The sequence below is a fragment of the Neoarius graeffei genome, chromosome 5, assembly GCF_027579695.1.
Source record: "Neoarius graeffei isolate fNeoGra1 chromosome 5, fNeoGra1.pri, whole genome shotgun sequence".
NCBI classification, from domain to species: Eukaryota; Metazoa; Chordata; class Actinopteri; order Siluriformes; family Ariidae; genus Neoarius; species Neoarius graeffei.
The window spans coordinates 50959551-50976868 of NC_083573.1; the positions used below are offsets into that span (position 1 = coordinate 50959551).

A 17318-nucleotide genomic window follows, 5' to 3' on the forward strand; every position below is an offset into this window, starting at 1 on the left:
TGTCAATATACTTTGTGCTTTAGTGCATTATTGGCAGACAGGGAGGTCAGTTACTACAAAGTTACACCAGGTGGCAATGAAGAGATTTGCTAATATGGAACTGGGATTTGAGCCCAGTACATATTTTTTTCAGAGCATAATTTTACAAATATATTTTGTGGATTGTGGACAGAAAAAAAATCTGGCAGCTATTTGCAGCTTTTCATTCATTATTTCGTCATTAACCCTTGAATATTCAGAGCGTATATTCCCTTTTCAGTAACAGACAATTTGAAAAATTTCAGTACTGGTATTTATTATGAAATCCCTTTTTTATTATGGTGAAAATAAAAATATAAAAAAAAATTTATTTAATTTTTTTAAATCATGGTTATGATTGTAAAAATGAATTTGCCTTCTTTCCTTCACTACTTATAATTCTTTCAATTATTTTTCCTTTACTGGAAAACATTCACAAAGCTTTTAAGATAAGTGTTACTTTGGGGGGTGGTGGTGGTGGACTGGTTTACAGAAAAGTGGATGTGAATATGGTGCTTATTGATCAAAGAAAGCCATCCACAAATGTCTCATATCAAAACACTTTTGCTGATATGACTGTCACTCGTTGGAGAACAAGAATTAAAACTGATTATTTCTCTGTGCTGCCAGCAATGGCGTGAAATATGATTCTTATCATAAGAAGAGACCATTGGTGAAATATACCATACAAAAACTTGAACTTGAAGAGGCTGCCATCAGTGAGTTAATGACCTTGTGTGTGTGCTGAGTTTACAATTCTTGCCTTGCTTTCTAGTCCAGCACCTTGTTGGTTTCTTTAAAGAAAATACTGTATCGAGTCCCACTGGCACCACACTCTCATAATGTGCCCTCTTCGATCAGTTTGTTGAGTCCATTGCAGATTTTACTGAGGTGGGACTTGAAGGGACCACTTGGATTGTAAAGCTGGGTGAGAAATTCAGGGTCGGAGTAATGGTTGAAGACATGGTTGATGCGTCCGTGGGATTTCGGTGTGAGATGAACAGCTACAAGCTTGAGCATCATGTCTCTACATGAGTTAAGGATCTCTGCCATCACTGCCTTGTCAAAGGTGAACTCCACCTGAAGCAGACAAGGTAAACAAGTAGAAAATGTATGTGTTTATAATAGACTGATAGTAAACACAACCTGAACAGTTATCTCCTGCAACAGACTAAAACATAATCAGGGCTAGATTAATAATCAAACCTGCAAGTTCTGTATAATAGCTGTTATTCTATCCACGTTCACTGGATATGAGCAATCGCACACTCTGATTAGCTATTCTACTACTAGGATATCAGCTCATATACCCTGAGTAGAGAAAAAACAAAATGGCAGAGCGCATCAAGTCAGATATGACTTTATCAAGTATTTAAAAGAAAAAGAAATAGCTAAAAGAATCTAGTCCCCCCCCCAAATATTGCCTGCTCCGCACTCCAGCCCAGTTGGTGGCAATAATGCATCTTTAAGTTGGTTTGCCAACCGCCCAAAAAACCTAAAAAAAAAAAAAAGAAGAAAATGGCAAAGCATGTTACTGAACTAACCGCGGATGAAATAAAAACTCTACTTGAAAACTAAACCCCGAAAAATATATAAAAAAGCAACAAAATATGTAATGAAAGTATCTTTTTTATTTTTCAAGAATTATTTATTATTATTATTATTATTATTGCAAAGCACACTATTGTTCTCCGACACGTTTATTATTATTATTATTATTATTATTATTATTCTGCTCCCACTTTTGTGAGCCGCTACTCCTCCCGGGGCATTCGAGTTAGACATGCCGTTCCACTTCTCACTTCTCCGGCCTGTAGTGCAGATGTGTGCTTGCATACAGCTTTTCGATAGGCCTTGTCGTTCTCCCGTAATTCGCGCTTTTCGAAAACATTTTTCCCCATTGAAATGAATGGGCGCTCGACACAAAAAACAGATTTTTCCTTCAGGAGGCCAAACCGTAAGATGTAAAGTCATGAAACGTGGTACACTGATAGTGAAGTGGACCCTGATTGATTTCATCAAGTTTCATGTTGGTACGTCTCACGCTCTAGCGCCACCAACTGATCACATTCTTACATGCGTTCATGCACGTAACTTCATCTGTCTGTCCGGTTTTCATGTGCCGTTGGAACCCTTGGAGACGATTCCAACGCACCCTATGACGTCATTTTCCGCCTAATTAGATTTTCCGCCATTTTGAATTTTGTCCAAAGTGAGAGTAAAGTGACCCTGGCCGCATGTTTTGTCCGATCATCACGAAACTTGGCACACATGACCTCCAGTCCATGCCTAATACGTGATATTCGTTTCCCTCTCATACGTCGCGGCGTTCGCCCATGGCAGCCAATCAAATTCGATGATGGAGCCACCAGACAGGAAGTGAGTTCTTATTTTGGAAACGCTCTGACATATCAAGACCATATTTCGTGGCATGACTTTAGACACCATCCGAGGTACCCTCATCATATATGGTGTCATTTGGCCACTAGGGGGCGTCACAATTAGCAGAAACGTATTTTGGCTCATATCTTAAAAACGCTTTGATGTATCAAGACCATATTTGTTGAAATGACTTTCGGCACCAGTTCATGTGCCCTCATCAAATTTGGTGTAATTTGGCCACTAGGGGGCGCCACAATGAGCAAAAACGTGTTTTGGGTCATCTCTTTACGGATTTAGAATTACATCTAAATCTTGATGTTAGTGATGCTCTGGGATGTCCCTGTAAAGAACCTAGCCAGCCTGTCATCTCCGTATGACAAGCCGCCTTGTGTCTTGGCCAAACTTTTGCGTGTTGACACAAAACTTGTCATTTTGGCGTGCGGTCGCCTCTCTTGCCGGGTCGCCATGGCGGCGCACCAGAGCAAGCACACTTTCGCGTTTTCTCTGGAAATGCATTCTAGTTATTATAGCAGCATTTTTCACAAATTGCTACTGTCATTTTGCTGGTTTGTTTACATTCTTTTTTTTTTTTTCTTTAACAGTTTTTATTGATTTTCCATTAAGCATATATTTGTTACAGCTTAGTTTAACCATCAGCATGTACATAAGCAAAGAGGTTTGTTTATATTCTAAGTGGAAATTATTTTGTTGGATGTTTTGTACAAAGTTTTTATTTATTGAATTTGCAAAAAATAAAACTAAAAATGCTCTGTTTCTCAAAATCCAGTGAGTGTGGATAGAATCTCGTCATACCTGGCTTATAGCTGACTCGGTGCTGCACACCTTGTCGGCTATCAGCTCATGTACGACTCGATTTCATGGAATAACTGTTAAATGGTTCACTGTACATGGAAATATATTGATGCTCAGTGTCTGTAGAGCTGCATAAAAGCCATAAGGCTCAGGAGCAAAAGTCATGATTAGCCACTAATACAGAGCATACTGCAAATATGCTAAAACACTGGTTTGGGCAGTAATATGGTTTACAATAAATACGTGAGGCAATTTATTTTATTTCAAGAGCAAACTGTGAGCTTCAGTGTTACTAATTATGATGCAGTTTGAGATAAGTATCATTTAACCCTGTGCTTTGAATCATGTTAATTATTAGCTGCTGGTTTTTATTTATTAGCTTGGTTAGCGTTGTTTCAACTACACACAAAGTATATTCAAATCATATCTTTATTCTCTTGAGATACACATTATTTAGATTTGGACCAAGTTCTGCTCAGACTATTCTTTTAAAATGTTTCTCCTTCACACAACACTTAACAAAAAGCTAAGTAGCATCGACACTTTACCTGAATCCTCAACTCGTACACAATAACAGCTCAGTTTTATCAGAAAAAATGGCCATATGGTTAAGATTCTTGTTATTTTTGCTTTCATTTTATCTACTATGAAGCTTCTTTCTTGTTTAAGCTACTATAATTCTTAGTGCATGTAAATGTCTGTTAGCATGCACATTTATGTTCTTTCCTTGTGGTACACTGACTGTAAACACAGAGGGAAAAAAAATTAGAGAGTATCAGAATGAATGAATGAACATTTTATGCAAAAATTAAAAAGTTATACAAACCTTCTGCTGGTCAAATCGAACAAAATCCTGTCCTACTCTGTATTAACGTTGAAAAGCAGCAATGAAATCTCCTAACAGCCCAGTTTACATACTTGATAATTGTTCGTGTTGCTTTTAATGTTGTGGCAGTGGGGGCGTGGCCAAGCAGCAGTCGTGAATGGAGGGAAGGGTCGGGGAAGGTAAGTGGCTAAGTCATTACACCTGGTGTCAATTTGTGTGTGTTTGTTGCAGGGATGGAGTATAAAGGGAGGGGGAGAGGAGAGAAGAATCTCGCCCCTGACCAGAACACGTGTGTGTTGCGTGTGTGACTGAGAAAAGCTGAAAAGCTAAGGAAAACAGCAAAATAAAGTGTCTGTGTGAACACTTACTCTTGCCTGCCGTGCTTCTGTGCCCCACCCACATCACGGATTACTACAGTGGTGCCGAAACCTGGGACACAGAAGAGAACCACCCCATGGAGTCCTCCCTGTTCAAAGAGCTCATCCTTGCCCTTGCTATCGCCCAGCAGAACCAGCATCAAGCGTTGATCACTCTCCAGAAGGAGCAGCAGCAGCGCTTCGAAGCCTTGATGCTAGCCCAGCAGGAAGATCGCCAGGTGTTCCGGCACCTACTCACGCCAGCTGGGCCGTTGGCCCCCACTGCCGCCACCCTCATGAAGATGGGACCGCAGGACTTTCTGGAAGCGTTCCTCGCTCTCTTTGAGCAAGCAGCTGAGGCGTGGGGGTGGCCGCTGGAGCAGCGCGCGGCGTGCCTCCTCCCGCTCCTGACTGGCGAGGCGCAGCAGCGCAGCAGCTCCCTGCTGACAGCCGGCTGGTCTATGCGGACCTAAAGAAAGCCATCCTGCAGCGGCTCGGCCACTCCCCGGAGCAACACCATCAGCGCTTCCAGACGCTGACACTGGAGGAGGTCGGCCGGCCGTTTGCATTTGGCCAGCAACTCCGGGATGCCTGCCGGCGGTGGCTGAGGGCGGAAGACCGCGATGCCGAGGAGATCGTCGATCTGGTGGCACTGGAGCAGTTTATCTCTCAACTTCCGGAAAGAACGGTGGAATGGGTCCAGTGTCCCCGCCCAGCATCGCTGGAACGAGCCATCGAGCTGGCAGAGGACCATCTGGAGGTGGCTCCCCTCGCTTCTTTTCCCCCTCTCTCTCTCCCTCTCTCTCTCCTGTCTCTTCTCCCCCTCTCCACCCCGTTCCCCTGCCACGAAGGCGGCGGCTGGCTCCTCCCCAGCCAGCCCGTCACACCCGTGGTGTCCTCCCATCTCCCTCTTCTGTGTCTGTGTTGTCTCCCCCCTCAGGTGAGTGACACCCATAACACCAGTGCAGAGGGAAAGCCTGGGCCGGTGTGCTGGCGCAGCAGGGAATCGGAGTGTCTCCAGAGTCAGAGCTCCGCAAGGGAGGTGGATGCTGTCATCCAGATCCCCAACGTGCCAGAAACCGCCCCCGCTCGGGCCGGAACGTATTGCATACCGGTGAGTATTCAAGGGGATACATATCATGCTTTGGTGGATTCCAGTTGTAATCAAACCTCAATTCACCAACGCCTGGTGCAAGGTGAGGCATTGGGGGGAGCACAAGCGGTGAAGGTGTTGTGTGTGCATGGGGATGTTCACCATTACCTGCTAGTGTCTGCCCATATTCTATTCCGGGGCCAAACACATTGAATAAAGGCGGCGGTTAGTCCTCGTCTTACCCACTCATTGATTTTGGGAACTGATTGGCTGGGATTTAAAGAATTAATGGAGTATTTAACACATAGTGGGTCCTGCCTTAGTAGGTCATGGGAAGATCCCAGTGTGGCATTGGCTGGAGAAGCTGTTGCAGAGCCGTCCACGTCGATACCGCGTCAGAGTGAGGAGCAGCCCGCTCCTCCTCCCTCTCTCAGGGAGTCCCTTGGGGATTTCCCGTTAGAGCAGTTGTGGGATGAGACTCTGCGACATGCGTTTGACCAAGTGAGAGTAATCGATGGTCAAACTCTTCAGCCGAGTGCGGCACCGATCTTCCCCTATTTTGCCATTATTAGAGATGGGTTGTACCGAGTGATGCAGGACACTCAAACTAAGGAACAAGTAACCCAGTTGTTAATCCCAAAGAGCCATAGGGAACTCGTATTCCATGCGGCTCACTTTAATCTCATGGCTGGACACTTGGCGCAAGACAAAACACTAGCCCGAATAATGGCCCGGTTCTATTGGCCAGGGATTCACGGGGATGTCCGTCGATGGTGTGCGGCGTGCCGTGAATGCCAATTAGTCAATCCTGCGGCCACTCCAAAAGCACCGTTGCACCCTCTTCCTCTAATTGAGACCCCGTTTGAGCGAATTGGGATGGATCTCGTCGGGCCATTAGATCGGTCAGCATGGGGATATCGCTTTATTTTAGTTCTAGTGGACTATGCAATGCGATATCCGGAAGCAGTGCCTCTCCGCAATATCTCAGCATGCAGTATTGCAGAGGCTCTCTTCCGCTTTATCTCCCGGGTCGGGATTCCGAAAGAAATCCTGACAAACCAAGGCACCTCGTTTATGTCACGCACATTGCGTGAGATGTATGGGTTACTGCGGATTAAGTCTATCCGCACCAGTGTCTATCACTCACAAACGGATGGATTAGTAGAGCGATTTAACCAGACGCTCAAAAACATAATCCATAAATTCGTAAGGGAAGACGCGCGTAATTGGGATAAGTGGCTCGAGCCCCTGTTATTCACAGTACGAGAGGTCCCACAAGCCTCCACAGGGTTCTCTCCCTTTGAATTATTATATGGGCGTAAGCCACGTGGCATTCTGGATGTGCTGCGGAAAAATTGGGAGGAGGGACCTTCACTGACTAAAAATGAAATCCAGTACGTTCTTGACCTGCGCGCAAAACTCCACACCCTCACGCAACTAACCCAGGAGAATCTACGGCAGGCACAAGAACGTCAAAGCTGGCTGTATGACAGGGGCACGCACCTTAGAGAATTCACGCCGGGAGACAAAGTACTCGTATTATTGCCCACGTCGAGTTCTAAATTAGTCGCCAAGTGGCAAGGGCCCTTCAAGGTCACACGGCGAGTCGGGGACATCGACTATGAGGTGAAGTGAACGGATAGGGGTGGGGCACTGCAAGTCTACCACCTCAACCTTTTAAAACGCTGGAATGAGGCGGTCCCCATGGAGTTGGCGTCGGTAGTCCCAGAGAAGGCGGAGCTGGGGCCGGAGGTAAAAAAAAGATAACATCTCTGACCACTCCGGTTCCTTGTGGAGACCCCCTCTCACCAACCCAACTCACGGAGGTAGCCAAGTTGCAGAAGGAATTTTCTGACATGTTCTCGCCCCTTCTGGGTCGTACCCACCTCATAGAACACCACATCGAAATGCCCCCGGGGTTGGTAGTGCGTAGCCGCCCTTGCAGCTTGCCCGAACACAAGAAAAAGGTGGTTCGGGATGAACTCAAGGCCATGCTTGAAATGGGCATAATCGAGGAGTCCCACAGTGACTGGAGCAGCCACTGTGCACTGAGCAGCCTGGTTCCCAAGACTGATGGGTCAGTCCGGTTCTGTGTGGATTATAGAAAGGTCAACGCAGTGTCTAAATTTGACGCGTACCCAATACCTCGCATTGATGAGTTGCTTGATCGGTTAGGCACTGCTCGCTTTTATTCGACACTGGATCTAACCAAGGGATATTGGCAGATCCCCTTGACTCCTCTATCCCGAGAGAAAACGGCCTTTTCCACACCATTTGGTTTATACCAATTTGTCACGCTCCCCTTTGGGTTGTTTGGGGCACCTGCTACATTCCAGCGGCTTATGGACAGGGTCCTCCGCCCTCATGCTGCCTACGCAGCCGCCTATCTAGATGACACAATAATCTACAGTCATGATTGGCCGCGGCACTTGGAACACCTGAGGGCTGTTCTAAAGTTGCTGAGGCGAACAGGCCTCACAGCTAACCCGAAAAAGTGTGTGATTGGGCGGGTGGAAGTACGGTATCTGGGGTTCCACTTGGGGCATGGGCAGGTGAATCCCCAAATTAACAAGACTGCAGCGATTGTGGCCTGCCCGAGGCCCAAGACCAAAAAGGAGGTGAGGCGGTTCTTGGGGCTGGCTGGCTATTATCGTAGGTTTCTACCTAACTATTCGGACGTCACCAGCCTGCTAACCGACCTCACTAAAAAGGGGGCTCCAGATCCGGTCCAGTGGATGGAGCAATGCCAACAGGCCTTCTCTGAGGTAAAAGCTGCACTGTGTGGGGGGCCACTTTTACTCTCCCCTAACTTCTCTCTCCCCTTTATTTTGCAGACTGATGCATCGGACAGGGGGCTGGGGGCCGTTTTCTCCCAGGAGGTGGAGGGTGAGGAGCGCCCGGTGCTGTACGTCAGCCGAAAGCTGACGATGCACGAAAGCAAGTACAGCACAATTGAAAAGGAGTGTCTCGCCATCAAGTGGGCGGTCCTTGCCCTCTGATACTACCTGCTAGGGCACGCTTTCACTCTCTGTTCGGACCACGCGCCCCTCCAGTGGCTCCACCGCATGAAGGATGCCAATGCGCGGATCACCCATTGGTATCTCGCTCTCCAGCCATTTAAGTTCGAGGTGATCCACAGGCCGGGGGCACAGATGGTGGCGGTGGACTTCCTGTCCCGTCGGCGGGGGAGTCAGCTTCAGGCCGGACGGCTCCCTGGCCTGAGTTGGGCGGTGGGGGTATGTGGCAGCGGGGGCGTGGCCAAGCAGCAGTCTGTGAATGGAGGGCGGGGTCGGGGAAGGTAAGTGGCTAAGTCATTACACCTGGTGTCAATTTGTGTGTGTGTGTGTGTGTGTGTGTGTGTTGCAGGGATGGAGTATAAAGGGAGGGGGAGAGGAGAGAAGAATCTCGCCCCTGACCAGAACACGTGTGTGTTGCGTGTGTGACTGAGAAAAGCTGAAAAGCTAAGGAAAACAGCAAAATAGTGTCTGTGTGAACACTTACTCTCGCCTGCTGTGCTTCTGTGCCTCACCCACATCAGGGATTACTACAAATGTGTTTGTGATGAATTACAGGAATAATACTGTATATACCACAGGGTTTTGACAACAATACTGTTAGCTATTGGCTGAGGAAACTTTAACTGTTTTGTACTTTGCACACTGGCCTTCTCCAGGAATGCCATGTCATACATAATGAGAGGAGATAAACCATATATTCTTCCCATGAACTAGTAATCCTTTAGACATGAGCCTATACAATTACAATGCAGTTTGGCGCATAACTCATACTGAATGAGCAGTGATTTATGGAAAGTAAATGGAAGAAAAAAACCCCAATAATGCTGATGTGTCAAAGACCTGAAAAAAACAAATGCAGTTATGACGAGAGGTTTTTGTCAGTCTTCAGTTTTAGTAAACTTCTGAATCGAATAGAGGTGCCACAAATCACATTACATTACATGAATTTGTATGTGGCAAACTTGCATTTGGCAAAGATGACATTTGTCAGGTACAGCTATAGGAAAAGCACACACAAAGTAACCACAACATTAAATATATCAACTGCGTTTTTCACACCGTATAATGAAATGGATATTAATGTGGTTTCTGATCAGTGCTAGCTGTTACTTCTGAACTCACATGGATGTACTGTGAGTTAAATATGTTTCAGCTGGTCTTTTCTCAGCTTCAGAAGCTGTATTGCTGTTATGCACACCCTCAGTAGCCCAGACTTAGCTACCGATGACTGTGTCAGTAATGCATTACTTGTGATATTTTAAGCACTTATAAAGTCTTTTTAAAAACAAAGCACACATTTCTAGGCCCATTGTATTCTGTTTTGCTCCCATTTTGTCCACGTAGCCCTGTCGTTTAAAAGATTCAGATAATGCAGTGGTGATGCTCTTTTCACAGTTGTGAAATTTTGGTTGCAATTATGATATAATGTATATGACCTTTGGAACATTTTTGTCTCTGAATATGTGGGCTTTACCTCATGGAAACTGATGACCGTCATGGCTCCCATGTGTAATTTTTTCTTGAAGGTCTGGGCTAAGCGGAGCTCATCCTCACTGAAACGGTTGTGCTTAAAAAGCACAGCAACCTTCACAACGATTTTAACCAGGTCCTTAATCACTTTCTGGGCCTCTGTGCGGTTCCCTGTGTACTGCTTTGAGACACGGTACAGCTCATCTAGGATCTCACTGCTGGTGTCATCAATGAACATCTGCATGACTGACTTGTTGGCCATATTGCTGAGAATCTTCTTCTGGGCTTTCATAGCGAAGTCTTTGGAGTTGAAGTTCTCCATTTCTTGAAAAGGGAAAAGGATAAAAGTTAGCAGGATGCTTTGAAATGGTGAATGCTCAGTTGTAACTTGAGTATTTTTGTTTTTTGTAAATAGATACTACCCATGATATCTAAAATATGTACATGAGTGCATTCTTATTACAAAGCTGATATGGAGCTACACAAAACATAAAATTCAAGCCAGCAAAGGGCATGTTATTCTTTTATGTTGTATGCGGTTCACAGTACCACATCCTCTGTTTCTTGTCTCTGTTTGTGTATTGTGTTACTGAAATTTTCAGCCTTTAGGGATACAAACTCAGGGCCATGCTGAAGGAAAAGTAACCTTGAGGGAGGGGAAATTGCATCCTAAAGGACCTCATCAGCACTAACATGTCATGTAAACAAACTAAAGTCTATATCAGCCTAGATCTCATTTATCTTTCTCAATACCAAAACAGTAGGTTTTATATGTAATTTCAGACAAATTGCCATTGAGTAGACTACAAAATCTATTAAAAGAGACAGACATGAGCAGAATGCACTTCCTGTTATGGTCTTTTTGCTTCTTGCAACTGACTGAGCATGCAAAGGCAGATATGAAGGAAAAGGTGATTGCATAGCTCGCAAGTTTCTACATGCACCTCCAGATTGGGCCATCAAAACAGGAACACCAGAGCCCAAAGCTGCTCCACATGAAGCAGCTCTCAGTGAAAAGAAGGACAAAATTTACCTAATACGCTTTACTATTTTGAGCCCTTATTGCTTTTTACACTAATTCCTGTTATTACTTAATTGTATACACACACAGAAAAGAAAGTACATTATTGTACCTTTCGGGGGATAATGGCTTGTCACTGGGGCAGTTCCCTCTAAAGTACTTATTTGTACACTTTATATACTGCTTGGGAACATATATGTACCTTTTTGGCCCTAAAAAAGGTACACATAGTTACCTTGAGGTCCAAAAATGAGCCCTAGTGGGTACATTAGTGTAGATTGTACTTTGAGGGACAGAAATGGACTCGTGCTGTACCCCTATTTCTGACAGTGCACAGTAGAACTCTCTGATTGTGCCACTTGACAAATGTGCAATTGAGCCTTATCATGCTGGTGGTATGCCTAATTAGCTCAGCCAATCAGTATGTGAGGTATGCTAAAGAATAAATATGTTAATTGTTTTGGGTCAGATGGGCGGCACGGTGGTGTAGTGGTTAGCGCTGTTGCCTCACAGCAAGAAGGTTCTGGGTTCGAGCAAAGTGGCCGACGGGGGCCTTTCTGTGTGGAGTTTGCATGTTTTCCCCATGTCTGCATGGGTTTCCTCTGGGTGCTCTGGTTTCCCCCACAGTCCAAAGACGTGCAGGTTAGGTTAATTGGTGGCTCTAAATTGACCGTAGGTGTGAATGTGAGTGTGAATGGTTGGTTGTCTCTATGTGTCAGCCCTGCAATGACCTGGCGACTTGTCCAGGGTGTACCCCGCCTCTCGCCCATAGTCAGCTGGGATAGGCTCCAGCTTGCCCGTGACCCTGCACAAGATAAGTGGTTACGGATAATGGATGGATGGATGGATGGCTGGGTGTTGGGTCAGTAGCAACATATGTGATGGTATCATTATCAACTTTTTTAAGCAAAAATGAAGATATGTACCCACCTAATGCACTGTCATATTTGAATCGCAGCAGATTTTCAATTACTATTAAACAAGTTACTTTTTCCAATTTCATGGTTTAATACCAGTGATTGTGGAATGCAGCATCATCTTTAATCTGTTATGATTATGAACATTCCTTATAGTGTATCTATAAGACCTGATCAAACTGTAGACTACCTGATGAGAAAATGTTTTGCATCAAAAATTTTTACTGTTCATGCGATGTGGTGTAAACAGATATGTATTATATACATTTAGGATGAACAAGTTCTCATTCCAGTTCCATTAAAAGTTTTTCTCCTTTGGCAGCATTCATTAGATACAGTAGTTGGTTCAAAGTGTGAGCTGAGAATCTAAGCCGCACGGATGAGTTAGGGAATAGTGTGATTGGAGAATTATCTACAAGCAAGGTAAATATTTATCATTCTTCAGATGACTGTAGCACGTAGCCCAGGGCTGAGTGTGTTGGTGCATCTAAAGAAGCAAGGCCTGAAGCTTTTATAGGATGTAAAGTGTCCTATTGTCTTGTGTACGAGGCACCAGCACTAACCAGGTCATTAGAAAGCAGCTAAACAACAGGTCATAACCTGCTGCTGGAGAAGTGGGACTGTTGGCTAGCAAACATGTTAACGTCACTAATAAGTTAATGTTCTGATTCAGACAGAGCAGGCAGACTGCCATGCATTTCACAATAACTGTATTACATTATACATGTATGGTTAGAAGCTTTATTCATTTATTCTTGTGAGGTTTTGATTTTGTAACTTTTCTGGTGTCCAAGGATTGTATAACCATTCTGTAAATAACTATACGAGTATATACTTTACTAGACATCCTGATACATGTGCACTTCACTTACTAGTATTGTATTGTAGGTACATTACCTAAAACATTTGTTCATGTATAGTTTATGTGAAATTGAGGTACTGCATGTAACTTTGAGGTTTTGAGTCAAAGAAAACAAGGTGGCATAGATAATGACAGCACATGTTAGCTGTGTGTGGAATGTTTGCTTTATACCATGGCAACATGGCAAGTACAGACTCTCCATGTCTCTTAGTGTGTGTGCCATATTCTTGACGCCCTGTTCAACACTTCAGTTGTTTTTCAACAGATGACAGTGGAATGTACGCGGTTGTTCATAAAGGAAGTGAAACCCTGTTCTGTTAGGCAGCAGCGAAGAGTTGCCAGTCATTTGCTTTTTCACAATTTCACAAGACATTGAGTCAGTTCTTAAACCAGAGACCCTTTAGTTTTTCAGGCAATGGCTACTCTACATCAAATGGAGCAGTGGACATCTCTGCTTAATTAGGTCAGTGGTAGACAGGGAAACTCCAGTGTTTAAAGTCTGCCTGTGTTAATTGCAGCAAGTGGCTCTATCTTTTCTAATCAGCCCCTAACATAGGAGGCAGGACACGGTACCTGTTCCAGTTTGAACACAGAATAAATTCCCTCCAAACTACTGCTCATACAGGGAGGTGGGAAAGATAGAACCAGGAATTTGTACAAGAGCCAGCTGCTGAAAAAAACAGATTGCTTTCTCTTTTAGATTTAGAGAAACTAATAAGAGAGATCTGTATTTGTTTTCTTTAGCTTTACGGTTAGTTTACTGATTCCGCAATGTCAAACATGTCTCTCGAGCTGCAGAGCGTGGTATCAAGCTGAGGGCATAGGTCAGTAACACAGGGCTCTTACCTGCTTTTTCTTTTCGTTCCCTCCCTCCTCTCGGTCAAGTCTCTGTCCTCCTTGTGTGTGCAGCTCAGGTGATCAACATCCAGGGTTTTTTTTGTTTTTAAACAATGCTCTCCTTAAGCAAGGATGGAACCACGCAAAAACCTTCAAAGAAATTCTCTGATCTGCTCGTCACTCTGTTTCAAGATAATCTGAGTTGTACTTCCTTGAGGAACTAATTGTCTAAGACACACCCCTAAGTATGCATGTCTGTCTGTCTCTCTCTCCACACACACACAGACAGATACTCTCACAAACCGCCCTTTCACTCCGCTAGCTGCTGACAGAGCACCAGCGTGTCCCAACAAGTGAAACCCCTGTAAAGTATTTAGTAGTAATCCCGGGATGTGGACATTTCAACGGGGAGGGAAGGTTTTACTCTTTTTTTTTTTTTTTTTTTTGTGATCACTATTACTGGAATGCAGCCAGCCTCAACACCACCACTACTGCTGCACTCTGACTCATCTTCATGTCCCCTGAGAACTGGCTCTTTGGCAGATGAGTGTGATACAGTCCAACTGTAAAAGCTTGAAAAATTTTAATACTTCTGCAGAGAAATGTTCCAGTAACTGACATGACTCCAGCTGAGTGTATCTTTAACAACAACAATCCTTCACAGATGTTTATATCATTTTATGATTTTTTTTTGTCCTGGATGAATGCTGAAAAACTCAAAGCAATTTCATGGAAGGTCTAGCACTCATGCTATATGTCATTTAACTGAAACTACATTTTGCAGATATGCATTATGTTAGTAGAAGTGGTTAATGAACAAGGAACTGCTCTGCTTTTGCAGCTCATTCTTGAAACTTGGAACAAAAAACTTGGATAAATTTTTTTTGTACTCTGAACTCAAATTACACCACACCTCGGATATACTATGTATAATTTACTATTTAAATACTAGTATTCATTTCTCCAATTAAATGCCTGGTTTAAAGCCCCTCATTTTTAAAAATTACAATCATGCATTTGCTTGGGTGCACATCGTAGTACAGCCCAGACGAAGTCCAAAGATGAATGCTTATCTGTCTATTATCTGAATTACAACCATCTGGACGAGAATCAATCAATCTCTTAAAATCTCCATGCGGCTTGTTGGCTTTGGCCATTACCCAGAAATTGTTTGCAGACTTTGGAGTCAATTTAAATGCAGTTCTAACTTTTTGATCAGTGATATACAATTGCAGAGAGCTATCCATCCATTATCCATAACCGCTTATCCTGCAAGCTGGAGCCTATCCCAGCTGACTATGGGCAAGAGGCGGGGTACATCCTGGACAAGTCGCCAGGTCATCACAGGGCTGATACATAGAGACAAACAACCATTCACTTTCACAGTCAATTTAGAGCCACCAGTTAGCCTAACCTGCATGTCTTTGGGGGAAACTGGAGCAAACCCACACAGACACGGGGAGAACATGCAAACTCCACACAGAAAGGCCCCCGTCAGCCACTGGGTTTGAACCCAGAACCTTCTTGCTGTGAGGCGACAGTACTAACCACTACACCACCGTGACACCTTGCAGAGAGCTATGAAGTCTGAAACTATGGTTCAATTTATTTCTGTAAGACTACTGTTGTAGTCAACTTTGTCAGTTAAGTTTTAGTCATCTATATCATATCACTGAGTGCAAAGCTGTGAAAACAACGCCTTTGCCTTTTGAGGATGTACAAGAAGATGACTACTATGGTCGAATACAAAATCTTAAACTAATGTGAAACTAAAATTATTTATATTTAGGGATTAGTTCAAGAGGACAGATGAAGTGATATTAGACCAGGGTTGCCCAAAAGTAGACATCAAGTAGGCTTATTATTTCTTTGGACGTAGTTTAAAAAAAAAAGTCACTGATTAATTGTAAATCAAAGCAAATAGCCTTATTTTAGTGTTGCTGTTAAAATGGATCGGACTGCGCAGGAAGGTGATTTCTTGTTTAACACACTTCTCTGAGATAAGAATTATTCTGTGCCTCAGAAACAGAACAGTAGTGCAAGGAGAGTAAAGGCAACTGCGGAATTAGGTTTGTCTCCATGGCAACAGACAGGAAGTGTCGCTTACTTGGTTTCCTGATGACTTCCTCTTTATCGTAGCATGACATCTGAAATGATTACATGCATGTGTGCTTGCTGAAAGGAATATATAACTTGATCAAATCCCAGGTTTTGCTTACCTATACATGTTTTCATTTTACCTGAGCTTCAACGAGGGAAAAAAAGTAAAAAAAAAAAACAGGAAACTCCCCAATTTAGGTCACCAAGGCCAACCACAAGAAATCTTCATTTTCATTAATGTTGTTTAGTTGCAAATGAATGCTATATTTTTGCTTACAGTATTTTATTTTCTAAATACCAAAGCTTTTGAATAAACTGTGACTTTGGAAAATTGCACAAAGTTGATTTATTATTATTATCTCAAGCAACCGATAGGCAATAGGCTTATGCCATCATCCATTGTCATCTACATTTCATGAAAACTTCTCTCTCAATTCTTCACCGATTTTTATTCTTTTTGGCAGGAAGGTAGGTCTGCCTCAGGTGCATATGGCTTCTACTTAAATTTCCATAATTGCAATTACTAATGAAGATATGGAGTGATTAAGCCCTAATGAGCAGTTTTCACACAAATCGCTTCTTCTCCCTCAATTCTTCACTGATTTTGATTCTTTCTGGCATGAAGGTAGGGGTACCTAGGGTGCATATAACTTCTACCCAGGTTTGCTTAGTTACAATTATTAATGAAGTTATGGACTAATTAGGCCTTAATGAGCAGTTCAACAAAAATAGCTTCTTCTTGGTCAATTCTTCACCGTTTTGGATTCTTTCTGGTGAATGGATATTCCTAGGGTGTATAGAGCTTCTATATATAGCTTGTATGTAGTGTATATACCGTAGCTTGCAACATTTATTGCGCAAGGTGGCCCACTTTAGATTGTTCCTTCTGGACTAGATGGGGCTGGAGTGAACTACGCTGTCATTGACAATCTCATTAATAATAATAATAATAATAATAATAATAATAATATTTTGTGCTAGTATTACCCATAATCACGAAAATGATATTTGTGTGTGCGCACGCGTAAGATCTAAAACATTTACACACTGTGAGCCAATAGTATACTGCATGTAATAGTATAGTGCAGTAGTATACTGTTACCTCCTGTATGTGTAACACTGCTTTAGTCATTAACCAAACATCAAAAGGCATAAAATGTTGTATTGATAAAAAAATGGTACACAACATTATTCCATAAATATCCTTACTGTAAAGCAGTTAAACAATCACAACATACTCACCCACCTCTGACAAAGCAAAGACAAAACAAATACAATGCAGATTTGATGTGGATTTACTATCCCATAGCAATTATATTACCTATTATATTCACAGTCATCAATGAATCTGAGAAGAAAATGTAACTGTACATACATATATGCTAATGAAATTAATCCACTGAAATCCAATGAGTGTATACATAAATGAGACACTGAAATATGCTCCAACATCCCACCATGAGAACTAAAGAAAGTAAGCCTGCGTATCAGACTTGAAAGCATGATGCTAAACGTCTGATGCATTGGCTCAAAGAAAGCACCTCTCTTCTCCTGACAACAGCAGCATATGGCTCTCTTTAACATTTATTACATGAATGTAGCACAG

The 17318-nt window shown here is 43.2% G+C and overlaps 1 protein-coding gene across 1 annotated transcript; it reads right to left on the reverse strand.

The window, feature by feature from the left end:
* Window positions 1-278: 278 nt before the first annotated feature.
* On the reverse strand, window positions 279-13882 carry tnfaip8l2b (tumor necrosis factor, alpha-induced protein 8-like 2b). Its single transcript, XM_060921952.1, has 3 exons — window positions 13622-13882; window positions 9980-10299; window positions 279-1098 (listed from the first exon to the last, which is right to left on the reverse strand). The coding sequence occupies exons 2-3, from the start codon at window positions 10295-10297 to the stop codon at window positions 856-858; spliced, it is 561 nt and encodes a 186-aa protein (XP_060777935.1). The 5' UTR covers window positions 10298-10299; window positions 13622-13882; the 3' UTR covers window positions 279-855.
* Between the last annotated feature and the right edge of the window lie 3436 nt (window positions 13883-17318).